Source organism: Sus scrofa, chromosome 18 (assembly GCF_054392235.1).
Source record: "Sus scrofa isolate SSC_HxYL_T2T_F1_AM1 chromosome 18, Sscrofa_HxYL_maternal_Yorkshire_Landrace_v2.0, whole genome shotgun sequence".
In the NCBI taxonomy this organism is placed as follows: Eukaryota; Metazoa; Chordata; class Mammalia; order Artiodactyla; family Suidae; genus Sus; species Sus scrofa.
The window spans coordinates 46,607,730-46,621,011 of NC_139400.1; the positions used below are offsets into that span (position 1 = coordinate 46,607,730).

The 13,282-nt window shown below is 41.3% G+C and overlaps 2 protein-coding genes across 55 annotated transcripts in view; one reads left to right on the forward strand and one right to left on the reverse strand.

Annotated features, from left to right (window-relative positions):
• MATCAP2 (microtubule associated tyrosine carboxypeptidase 2) overlaps nt 1-13,282 on the forward strand; it is a 174,225-nt gene that overhangs the window by 76,634 nt on the left and 84,309 nt on the right. For 15 of the 22 annotated variants that reach the window (XM_085005798.1, XM_085005806.1, XM_085005809.1 and 12 more), the window contains exon 1: nt 12,473-12,626. The exons of the other annotated variants lie outside the window; for them this stretch is intronic. Coding sequence is in view for 6 of the 15 variants with exons in the window: in XM_021079081.2 (XP_020934740.2) it covers nt 12,510-12,626 (117 nt within the window). In the remaining 9 variants the exon portion in view is untranslated. Of the gene's footprint in view, nt 1-12,472; nt 12,627-13,282 lie in introns of those variants that run through there. 22 annotated transcript variants of the gene reach the window in all.
• The window catches only part of ANLN (anillin, actin binding protein), a 170,984-nt gene that overhangs the window by 47,823 nt on the left and 109,879 nt on the right, over nt 1-13,282 (reverse strand). For 15 of the 33 annotated variants that reach the window (XM_085005786.1, XM_085005779.1, XM_085005782.1 and 12 more), the window contains 2 exons: nt 6,233-6,386; nt 3,237-3,551 (listed from right to left, as the gene is read on the reverse strand). In XM_085005786.1, the coding sequence (XP_084861912.1) occupies nt 3,237-3,551; nt 6,233-6,338 (421 nt within the window). In that variant the 5' untranslated portion in view covers nt 6,339-6,386. Of the gene's footprint in view, nt 1-3,218; nt 3,552-6,232; nt 6,387-12,539; nt 12,755-13,282 lie in introns of those variants that run through there. The other 18 variants (XR_014834238.1, XM_021078546.2, XM_021078543.2 and 15 more) reach the window with 5 other exon arrangements.

The window sequence follows — 13,282 nt, forward strand, 5'->3', positions numbered from 1 at the left end:
TAATGGACTCTGTTACCCATAGATATTTCCTACAAAAGAGATATATAGGAGTTCCCGTTGTGGCGCAGTGGTTAACGAATCCGCCTAGGAACCATGAGGTGACGGGTTCAATCCCTGGCCTTGTTCGGTGGGTTAAGGATCCGGCATTGCCATGAGCTGTGGTGTAGGTTGCAGACGCGGCTCGGATCCCGCGTAGCTGTGGCTCGGATCCCGCAGGCCGGTGGCTACAGCTCCGAATGGACTCCTAGCCTGGGAACCTCCATATGCCATGGGAAGCGGCCCTAGCAAAGGCAAAAAGACAAAAAAAAAAAAAAAGAGAGAGATATGGGACATCCTTCTATTTAGGCACATTTACTGATGAGGTCAGCCTCCTTAGGCGTGGTTGGTCGCATCCGTACTCAGATAAGTACAATCGATAACATGGACTATCAGCACCCTGTAACACACCCTAAAACATCTGTCATAGTAGGCAAAAGCTGAGCCCTAGAGTCAAACCACTGGGGTTTGAATTTTAGCTGCCTCTCTGAACCCAGTTTCTTCTTCTAAAACATGAGGAAAAAGCAGTATATATCTTAAGATTGTTGTAAGAATTAAACACTATACTCTACATTAGATTAAAAAATATTTAGGGAGTTCCTATTGTGGCTCAGCAGGTTAAGATTCCCAACATAGTGTCCATGAGTATACAGGTTTGACCCCTGGCCTCACTCAGTGGGTTAACGATCCAGCATTGCCACAAGCTACAGCATGTAAGTCGCAGATATGGCCAGGATCCGGTATTGTTGTGGCTGTGGTGTAGGCCAGCAGCTGCAGCTCCAATTCGACCCCTGGCCTGGGAAGTTCTATAAGCCTCAGGTATTTAAAAAAAAAAAAAAAAAAAATTAGAAAGCCTAGCATTTCACACAGTTAAGTGTTTGCTCTTGAGATCATTATCACTGCCAAAAGGGATAATTTTAAACACTTGAATATGCAATATTTATCAAAATTTCAGTTAAGTTACCAAAGAAGACAGGTTGGAGGGGGAGGGATGGGCTGGCTGTTCGGGATGGAAATGTCCTAAAATTGGGTGATGAGAATCATTGTAAAACTATAAATACAATAAAATTCAGTGAGTTAAAATAAAATAAAAGAATAAAAAAATAAAAATGTAAAAAAAAGAAAGAATTGACATTAAAAAAAAAAAAAAAAGAAAGAAAAGGAGTTCCTGTGGTGGCTCAGTGGTAACAAACCCAGCTAGTATCCATGAGGACACAAGTTCCATCCCTGCCTCGCTCAGTGGGTTAAGGATCTGGCATTGCCATGACCTGTGGTGTACATCACAAATGCAGCTCGGATCTGGCACTGCTGTGGCTATGGTGTAGGCCAGCAGCTACAGCTCTGTTTCAATGCCTAGCCTGGGAACTTCCATATGCCTCTAGTGCAGCCCTAAAAAGACAAAAAAAAATAAATAAATAATTGACATTTATGGAAGACTGCCTGAAATATATGTAGCCTATCCATTTCTTCAGATCACTTGCTCTTAATTCTGCCTATGTGTCAGAATTACCTACAGAGCTTTTTTTTTTAATTAATTAATTTATTTTATTTTATTTTTTGTCTTTTTGCCTTTTCTAGGGCCCCTCCCTCGGCATATGGAGGTTCCCAAGCTAGGGGTCCAATTGGAGCTGTAGTCGCCGGCCTACGCCAGAACTACAGCAACTCGGGATCCAAGCGGCGTCTGCAACCTACACCACAGCTCACAGCAACGCTGGATCCCCAACCCACTGAGCAAGGCCAGGGACTGAACCCGCAACCTCATGGTTCCTAGTTGGATTTGTTAACCACTGAGCCACAACGGGAACTCCCTACAGAGCTTTTTAAAAAAAGAAAGAAGGAAAAGAAAAAAGTATACCTCAGGGCTCAACTGCACTCCTGAGATTCCAGTGCAATGGTTTGAATGATTCTGATACATAGGAGCTGGGCTGAAAGCCAAAGCTTGAGGAACACTTCCTTGAGCAAGGCCCAGTCACCACTGAGCTGCCCATATGCACTGTGCTGGCTCATTTCAAAACTGCTTTTAATGAACTGAGCACAGAGTCAGGCTGTCTGTCCACCTTGAGAAACCTTATAGGTTTGCCAACTCCTGCAACATCATCTTGAGGACCCAAGGAAGAACATTCTCTCAGGTCTTAGCGCCAATCACGGCCTGTTTTTTAATCCTATAACATGAATCATGTCACTGAGAGTGTTTCGCCTTTTTGCCTTGGCTGCTAGCAAGTTCAGAACCATCTCTAGCAAGTTAGGAGGACCTTAAGGCCCGTATTTAATAAACCAACTTTATCCTTCAGTATATTTTTCCTTTTCTTCACCTTGATTTCCTCATTTTTTCCATTTTTAATATAGCTATTTTTGTAAGTTATCCCAAGGCTCTTTTTTGGTAACAAGGTCGGAGATAAGCTTTCCATCAGATTACAGGCCCATGAAAGGCAAAGATCACCTTCCTTTATCTGCCTCCAGCATCTCAGCATAATAACATGCTTTGCGGCATGCAACAGATGTCTTTTGAAGTTTTCTCTCCCCCCTACTGAGTAGCATGGCACACCTTAGCCACTCACGATGATTTAATCAGCGAATCGTGAAAAAAAGACTTACTGAATACAGAGCTGAAGGTCAGCATGCTGGCAATCCCAATGATATAGTTTATTCTCTACTATTTATAAGGCAAATATAAGACAGTTCTGTTACAAGACCAGGGTTTTGTGAACTAGTCTAAAAACCTCATCACCTACTTCAATGAGAAGACAACCAACTGATAAATACATGTTGAACTACAAACAACTTGTGAGCAGTAGAGACTCGGGATATAGAAAAGCACTTACCTTTCATATATTAATTGATATATAAATGTTTTCTTTTTTTTTTTTTTTTCCTTTGTCTTTAGTCTTTTTAGTGCCGAACCCACGCACATGGAGGTTCCCAGGCTAGGAGTCCAATCGGAGCTATAGCTGCCGGCCTGCGCCAGAGCCACAGCAACTCGGGATCCGAGCCACGTCTGCAACCTACACCACAGCTCACGGCAACGCCAGATCCTTAACCCACTGAGCAAGGCCAGGGATCGAACCCGCAACCTCATGGTTCCTAGCAGATTCATTTCCACTGCACCAAGACAGGAACTCCCGATATATAATGTTTTCAACGTACTAAGCTGAATCTTACTGAAACAGATTTAAGGACCTCACCATTCACATAGTTTCTACCTGTCACATCATCGCTATCCCAGTGGCGCCGTTGCTCAGCCAGCTTTTGCATTCGTGTTTTCACTGAGGAGGCTGCAGTTGCTTCCAGTCTTGAGTTCAGCCCTCTCCTCATGCCCAGCAGTGATGCTGGGGCAGCCACAGAATCACTGGCGGGAGCGGGCGCTTGTGGCTGCGCCTGAGGAGACACAGTACCCGGAGAACAAGGTTTTGCAGAAGCTGACTCAACAGGTTTTTCATTTTCCAAGTTAGAAACTTCTACTTCAGTGTTGTCAGAACAGCGTTTTTTTGATGGCGATGGCTTTGTGCAAGATTTCTCTAGATTAAAAAGGACAAACAAAATAAAAAATAAAAATTCCATAATTTCTCAAAGCATGAAAAACTTGCAGCAGCTTCAAATAAAGAAATTATGTCTTTCTATTCCTTTAAATGATTTTACCTACAAGAAATATGTAAAATTCTTCTCTTTCAGTAACTTAGAAATCTGATATATTTCTCTTTAAGCAAACATAACTTATAGTTTTTTAAAAAAAATCTTAATGAGGGGGTTTCCATGGTGGCTCAGTGGGTTAAGAACCCAACATAGTGTCCGTGAGGATGCACATGTGATCCCTGGACTCACTCGGTGGGTTAAGGATCTGGCGTTGCCACAAGCTGTGGGATAGGTCACAGATGCAGCTCCAATTTGACCCTTAGACTGGGAACTTCCATATGCTATAAGTGTGGCTGTAAAAAGATAAATAAATAAAAAAAAAAATTAAAAAAAAATAAAAAACCTTAATGAAAAATATTCAAATGATATTCTCAAGATACATGCATAATACCCTATGTATACACGGGTACCCTATGCATAATACCCTATGCATAAGACCTATGTGGTCTTGAGACACTGGGAAATAAAAAGTGCATACACAGAGAATAAGCCGATGTTCTAGGGGATTTTAAAGCTCATACAGCCCAATCACTGCCTTTTCAGATAAGAAAAATCAGACCCAGAGAAACCAAGTTACCTGCCTAAAGTGACACAGCACAGCTAAGAGTGGAAATAAGCTTTCTGCTTGTAAAACATTATTTCATGAACAGGAATAAACAAGAGTAAAAGGGCACCTGGCGTGGAGGCAAAGAACCCCCCAAAATGACTGAATTATCTGGTCAATACCAAACTCATCCACACAAGTGTTTAAAAACATTTCACATTTTAAACCCCCATGAATAAATCCCTATAAAATAAATTTAAAAGTTCTAAAAGAAAAAGGAGCTACCCAAACATAAGGCAGATAATTTTTAACCCAAGAATGAGTTCCACTATAATGCCTGGAAAATTAGTACTTTAAAACATAGGAATGTAAATTCCATATGAGGTCAGTTTCATTGGCTGTCTAAGCAAGCGTTCTTGTTCTGGCAGTGAATGAAGATCATTAGTGAGAAGTCGTGACTGCCCTCACAAACAGCAATATAATTAAATGTGCATCATGAAACTTTCCAATCTTCTGCAACTCATTTATGGATATATTTTCAAAAATTTATCCAACCATTTTTTGGAGGTGTTCCTATGTTAACATGCTTCACTACTTAGAAATATGGAAATCTTCAAGTTATAGTTCTTATACAAAACAGTAAATATTTCCATTTAAATATCAAAACACAATTCCAACAACTAGTTTTTCAGTAACTAATACTAAATATTTGATTGCACAAATCTGGGCCACAGTGAAGAGACCCTGGACTGGAGCCAGGCCTCTATCTTCCTATGTAATATGTATGGTATTCCCTCCCTTCAAAATGCATAAACATACAAAAATAAATTTTCATTTTACAGTTAACTTATAAAATAATTAGGAGCCAGCACTATGCCCCCTTCTCTTTTGCAATGTTAGTTTTGCCCTCTATAAAACTCTCTTTCTATATGTACTTTAAATTTATACTAAGGAAAATTATCATCCCCAGACTTACTTCAAATGCTAGGAAAATATTGAGCCAGCTAACTGATATAGGCCCAGGATGCCAGGATTCTGTGAAGAATAAGTTTCCAGGAGTGCTTGGGTTGGGGGGGCGGGCGGAGGGAGAGAGCTTAATTTTGTTTCTAATTTCACCAGTTCTGTATATGTGTGTGTGTGTGTGTGCATGAACACACACACATATATTTTGCTTTTTAGGGTTGCACCTGCAGCATATGGAAATTCCCTGGCTAGGGGTCAAATCGGAGTTATATAGACGCCAGCCTCTGCCAAAGCCACAGCAACACGGGATCCTTAATTCACAGAGTGAGGCCAGGGATTGAACCCACATCCTCATGGATAATAGTTGGGTTGGTAACCCACTGAGCCATGATGGGAACTCCCACCAGTTCTGTAGACTAATAACCTATACTGTGCACCTAACTCTAAAGAGATGTTTCAGCAGACAAAGGATGAAAAGGCTCATTAAATTTCAAGCATCTGCAGGCAGGCCTGCCTTTCATTGCTCTGCTCCTGCCAAAGACACCATCTGAACCTGGTTGTCAGCTGTCCTAGCACTGCTGGGGTAGAAAAACTCCACACAACAGCCAGAATAAGTACTCCGCTACTCCTATAGTATTTTTCCTTTAGAGGTTTTTTTTCATTTTGTTTTTTGTTTTTTGCCAAGCCCACAGTATGTGGAAGTTCCCAGGGAGTGAACCTGTGCCACAGCAGCGGCCTGAGACACTGCAGTGACAACACCAGATCCTTAACTCACTGTGCCACAGGGAAACTCCCCTTAGGGGTTTTAAGGATAATTTGGGAATGAGGAAAATACAGTTCTACCAGTTAATCTGAAATATTTGTTAGAAACTCTGCTCTGGCCTGATAGGTTTTAGGCCTAACATAATAGGCCTGAAATAGAATAAAAGGCTGATCTTTCCCCCAGAGGCTATTACATTTGTCTCCCAAAGACCTTGGTTCCTTCTGTATGCACAATGTTTGGGACTCATCTCCTTTTAAAAAATGCAAATTTTACTTTCCTCCACAAAGTCTTTTTACCTTCACCACCAGAGAGGGGTTGCTGGTTACTTGCTTCCGAAAGCGGCTCCCTGACTCTCTTGGCATGAGTCATAGACCTTGCTGCTGGGATGGGCCGCTCCGCCATTTTTCTCTGAAGATTCTCTCTCCTGGCACGAGTTCGTTCAAGCAGTTTCTATACATATACAATATATCAGAGTGTTAAAATACACATTTTGTCAAAGGTTCACAGAACTCCGGGTCATCTTCTAAAATCACTAAGTGCCATCATTAGGATAACAGTTAAATACATTTCAAAAAGGAAATCCTAAGTAATTGAGTCAAGATCCACCAGTGAGTTCAGGTGTATTATGAACATTAAAGGGGGATAAAATGTGTGAAGCTAGTTTGTATGAGATTTTAAATTGCAACACATTTTTTTTCTGCTTCCATTAAAAGGTAGAATCTATCTCCGTCCCTTTGAATGGGGCTGACCTTATGATTCACTTTGACCATTAAAACGTGGCGGAAGTGATACTGTGTGTCTTCCAATCCCAGGCCCCAAGAGGTCTTATAGTTTCTGTTCTCACTGTCTTGGAACACTGCCACCACAGGAAGCAGCCCAGATTAAGCCTGCTAGACACATGGCCCAGGGGACAGCCAGCATCAACCACCAGAAGCGAGAGTATGGCCATTTCAGACCCTCCAGCCCCAGATATTTGCATATCACTGCAGACTCTTACATGATCACAGGGACACCAGAAGCCCAGCCCAGCTGAACCCAAATGCTGAGTTGCTGAATCATGAAAAATAACAAAGTTGTCCTTTTAAGCACTATGCTAAGCAGAATAATAGCCCCCCAAACATATTCACTGTCCTAATGCTCAGAACCTGTGAACATGTTACCCTACATGGCAAAAGGAGTTTGCTGAGGTGAATAAATTAATGAACTTGAGATGCAGAGATTATCTTGGATTCACTGAGTGTTATCACAATTGTCCACATGAGGAGGGAGCATCCAGAAAATGTGACAAGGGAAGCAGAGATCCGAGGGATACAATTGGGGGATTTAAAGATGAAGGAAGGGGCTGTAAGCCAAAAATGCACGTGGCCTCTATCACCTGAAAAAGGAGAGGAGACATTTTCCCCTAGAGCCTCCAAAAAAGGACAATCCTGCCGACACCTAGATATGAACCCAGTAAAACCCATCGGATTTCTGGCCTACAGAAGATGATAAATACGTGTGATGCTCGGCCACTAAATTTGTGGTCATTTGTTATAGAAGCAAAACTAATATAGTCACTAAGATTGGGGGGGATGGTAAAGAACAAGAGATAACTGACATACCAGTTCTTTGAAAATATAAGACACTTCCAAAGAGGAAAAAACCACACAAAACTGAACTAAATAATCCTATGTATATTTAATTAAATATCAATATATAATAAAATAGTTTTAAGTTGACATTCTGGCCATTCCATGATATCATGAATATTACTCTTTTCTAAACCCAAATCAACAGCTGCTCCTATCTGAATCAGTGTGGTAAGATAAATACAAGACCCTGGAGTTCCTGTTGTGGCTCAGTGGTTAACGAACCCGACTTGTATCCATGAGGACTTGGGTTCGATCCCTGACCTCGCTCACTGGGTTAAGGATCCAGCGTTGCAGTGAGCTGTGGTGTAGGTCGAGTACACGGCTCGGATCCTACATTGCTGTGGATGTGGCTGTGGCTGGCAATACATACATACATATATACATACATACATGAATACAAGACCCTGTAAAATAATTCACTCTCTTTCAAATGAACACACACACACAAATTTCAAATGGAAACAACTGAAGGAGACTTGCAGATAACGGGCTAGAGTTTATACACTGCCCAGCAAACACAGAGCAGTCATTATAGACTAAGGAATTAAACTCCACCTGATTTTTTAGTGGCTTAATTAAAATAGAATAAAAATTTTTAATCCCTCTGAGTATGCAAAAGAAGCATGAGCTAAATTTGGAAGAAGACACAACTCTCTATTTTTCTTAGGAAAGATTTTTCATTGAAAGAAGTGACACTAAATCTAAATGCCATGTCACTGAAAGAGTAATTTATAAGCCTAATGCCAGCTAAAACACAAGACCTTCACCTTTTAAATAAATGTCTTCAACAAGCTCAAAAGTGATGGCATTACATAAATTCATATGTCTGAGAATTTTTCCTACAATAAAATATATCACTCCTTAGATACAAAACTAGCCTAATTTATTCATTCATGGACATGCCCACATTCCCTTCCGGTCAGTTAGGACACTTATGAGTCAGTAACCTCTTCAGTTACTATGAGCAATGGATCCCAAAAGAATGTGGTTTTACCATTCAAACATACACAAGTGTTCTACTGCTACATTAGATTAAAAATGTTAAAGATTTAAAAAAAATTAAAGTAGACAAGCAAAAAAGTTACCTAATCTATAAAATAAAACTAATAAGCACCAAAGATTATTAATTTCAAAGAAATGACGTATCTGAAATACATAAACTTAACAGCTCAATAAATATAAGTCATCCTTCCTGGTAATAGTGGATCAGGGATTTAAGGTTCTTTTATTATTAAGGAACATTTCTTCAAACATCACACCTCCTTCTTCAATGGAGGCATTAAAAAAAATAAAATCCTGCAATTACTAACATAATCAGGAAATAAGATATTCTATATGGATGAATTTAAGATAACTGAAGCATATAGTCCTTAAGCAATTTTATGCAATTCCCCATATCCCTCGAATCATTTTTGTCAGAAACCTTTTCTAGGAGATATTACTGATTCCCCTGCCTTTTTTTTTTTTGCCTTTTCTAGGACCACTCCAGCGGCACATGGAGGTTCCCAGGCTAGGGGTCTAATCAGAGCTGTGCCGCCGGCCTACCCCAGAGCCACAGCAACGTGGGATCCGAGCTGTGTCTGCAACCTACACCACAGCTCATGGCAACGCAGGACCCTTAACCCAGTGAGCGAGGCCAGGGATCGAACCCTCAACCTCATGGTTTCTAGTCAGATTCGTTAACCACTGCGCCACAGCGGGAACTCCTCCCCTGCCTTCTTAAACAGAGGAAACTCAGTATCAATTAACTTCTTATTTTCAAAATGCTCTAGCAGCATTCCTTTCTAAGTCATCACAAAGATTTCATTTAACTCTGGAAAATTAGAGAAATTTTATTTAAAACAGTAATAGCATGTTCATTTACTTATATTACAAGAACAGATGCATTACACAGTATTTTAATTGTAGCTTTTTCTTGTTTAAGGTTCCTACATAGAAAGTTCTGACCTGGCACACCTAGTTCTGGGTTTCCCTATTCTGGTCTTAGACTGGGACAACCGTCTCCTATGAGAGGATCTTCAGACTAAGAGGCTAATAACTGATATTACAAGTAGTAAGACCATAGTTTTTAAATACACCTAATGCAACAATCACTAATGCTTATATAGGACTTAATATGAAGTACTTTCAGTGTCTGCACACACTAACTCATTTCATCTTCAAAATCTGATTTGATAAAATTCTGCTTTTACTACTATTTTACAGATAAAGTCAGGCACAGGTTAATAAAGCCAACCACTTTGCTATAAACCATCTTTGACTAAATCTAAGTGCTCTTTTTAAGAACGTATGATCAGCAGAACTAACCGACTTCAAAATCATCAACAGTTTTTTTAGTGCTGTCAGCTGATCGTCATAATAAACATGTGCCTTAACTGCCTGTTCATCCATGAATCAAGAGGTATTCTTTATCTCTGGCTGGTCCATGAACATTAGGAAGACATGGCCCTGTGGCCTCTGTCTAGATGCTGACTCAAACAAATAACCTGTAAAAGCATGAGCCTTTTAGCAAAATCTGAACAGTGACAGAATGTTTGATGAAATTAATGAACTGCTGTTATTTTTTCAGGTATGATAATAGCATTATGATAATGTTCTTTTAAGTCTTTAGTGTTCAGTGATCAATACTGAAATATTTATGTAGAAAATTATATATCTCTAGAATGTGCTTCCAAATAATTCAATGGGAGGCATTAGAGGAGGATACAGTAAAACAATATGGTCATGTGTTTTTGGGTGATAGATGCATGAGGGGCAATTACACTTGTGTAATTTGAAATTTTCTACAATAAAGAAATGATTTTTGCTGAAATGTTCCAACAGTTACTGTTGTGCATATAATTATTTGTCTGTAGAATAATTTGCACTGAATGGCTCTCTTCCAAATTAATTCAGCAGAACACGGTTGATAGGATAGTGTAGGGGAAACGTCTCTCTGAATAGGAAACAAAGAGTCCTACCCTCATGAAGCTCACATTCTAACAGGAAACATGTTCAACAGGTAAATAAATGCAAGTGAGATGGGTATTATGAAAGGTGATCGCCCCTCTGACGGAGGGGAATCAAATTGTAACCTGAAGGTTAAAACAGAAGAGACAGAGGAAGAAAGTGCCAGACAGCCCCAGTGACAGCAGCGGGGAGAATCAATGCACAACGGCTTTGTTGTCTGCGGAAACAGAGCTTAGGACGGTTGTAGCCTTTCTCAACCAGAGCAGCCAAGAGAATTATTAATCCCTAATGCCCTGGCATTCATATCATGAATTAACATCTCTGCTATGCCTATAGGATGGCATGGTTAAGAACAACCTTTGGGGAAATTGACAAAATAGTTCTCTCAAATAATTTTCTACGGTCTCTGGTTCTGATAAGGAACTCTGGTTGAGAAAATCGTTAACTGACTTTCATTTTTTTTTTTTAGACAAAGAACTGTACCAGTTAGTTTCACTGTGCAAAAATGTTATGAATGCTGTAATTAAGCACCTAATCTTTGGAACCAATTCAGACAGTTCACTCATTACCAATTAAGGAAAAGATGTCAAAGCTGTTTATTCTAACTGCAACTGATCTAATTTTTCATAATATAAACCATACATATTAAACCAAACATATTTCTGAGCACACTCTAAAATGAAAGGTTTCTTTTAAATGTTTCTTTTAACTCAGATTTGTACTAGCTGCAAAATGATATTTTAAGTAAAATGAAGTACAACTTTCAGCCAAATTTCAAAATGCTCTGTTCCTATCAGTTACTTAGGAGAATTAAAAAGAATATTCAGAACACATAGGGCTAATGTTTTAAGGAATCCTAGCCTAAGATGTAACATAGTATATCCTTTCCAGTTTCAACGGAGGTGAAAAATATGTAGTGCATGACCAGCTCTATAATTTAAAGATAATACAAAACTGTGTTCAGGATTTTTCTGTTAGAATATTTAAGATGCACAAACTGATATGTCCCCCCCTCCCCCAGATGACTGAGAATTTGGAAACAAAAATAAATACTGTTGGGACTGAATAAAAGTAAACTCTAATTTTTGGAATTTTTAGTAGACTTATGGAAGTGTAACTACACATCCAAATAAATAAATAAATAAATAAAGGTATTACTACTCTCCATTCAAGTTTTTCGATCTAGTGTAAAGATATTTTCAGGCCCAATTTGCAACAACTCAAAATAGCAGTTTCAAACTTGCACAACAACCTAAAATGAGGAACTATCTTGGAAGAAAAGGGAGTGCACAACGACCCATTCGAAATTCCTCATTGTGTCAACATACATTCTCAACAAGCCAAAGCTGGACAAATAATCGACACTGCAACGATGTAATAATAATTAATCCATGTTTAATTTCCAAAGAACAAAAGATGAGTTAAGTACTGCTGTAACGTTATGCCCCATAAACATACCAAAATTTGGTATGTTTCCGGCACTGGCTTATTTTAATGTTTTGCTGTCATTTCGTTCCCAGCATCCTTAAATGCATCGCTCCTCCGCGGGCCCCAGGAATCCCGCAAATCACATTCCATTCCACTTCCAGGCGGCGGCTGCTGCACACACAGCACTGAGTCACTCCGGCACCCGACTCCACCCTGCAAGTTATCCCGGCTTTTACTTCCAAGGGGACCTGTTCCATCAGGTCCCAACCTCACCCTCGAAAAGGACAGAGATCCAGTCCAAAGGGGCATATAAAAAAACAGGGCTGACAGGAGACTTTTTTCTCACTACTGCTTTTGAGGGCCGACTCAAAACTCCCCCAGAGCTTCCTCTACCAGATTAAAAAAAGAAAAAGAAAGACGGCAGAAGGCATCCACTGCCCTCTCGCGTCTTCCCCACGCAGACCCGCACACGTACACACTGCGCACGCGCGCGCACGCGCTCTCCGCCCGGTGGGCCCGGAGGTTGACAGACGGTGGGAAGGAAGAGTGGGGGCCGAGAGGGGTCATGGCTGGCTCTGCCCGCAAGTTTTCTCACCTCGGTAAACGGGTCCATCGCCCCGGGCTTCGCGTGTCGATTGCGAGACGACGGAAACGGCGGCTCAAATTCAGAAAAAGAAAAGAAGTGAGTGCAGATCTAGTGTGTCACTTGGAGAAAACAAGCAGTCTGGGGCAGGGGAACTCTCCCAACCTAGTCTCCTCTTCCCCACAGCCTCCAGTGTCGGACTCGGCCTCCAGCGGCGGTTCAAATTTGAATTTCAGCGCCCGGAACCGCGCGCATGCGCGCAGGGCGGGGCGGGGGACAGGGCACGCCTCTATCCGCCCCCGGCGCTGGATCACGTGGCTTCCCCCGGGCCGGGCGGGTCCCAAGGGTGGCGTTGGCTCCTCTTCTCCCAGAGAGCCTAGGCCAGGCGGCTGGGGCTCGGCTGTGGGTGCGGCGCTCCCGGCCCTTCAACTGCCTCCCGGCCCTGAGCCCCACCCCCTGCGATCACACACCGCCTCTGTTTAAGCAGATCCCTTCACTCCGTTGTGCTTGGGCGTTCCCGTTTTCCTTCATTCCTAAATCTAGGACTAAGCCCACTGGACCTTTGACCTAAACTAGCCTTCTCTCTGCTGGCCCGCACCGACTTCACCCCTAAGGGGAACTCAGGCCCGGCTTTCACGAGAGGCAGGTCTAGTGAGCCACCCGACTTTTGGGGCTAATGACCAGTGACCCACCTTGGGAACCGGCCTTTCTCATTGGGAAAATAAGGTGTGTGAGGAGTTTATACACAAAACTCC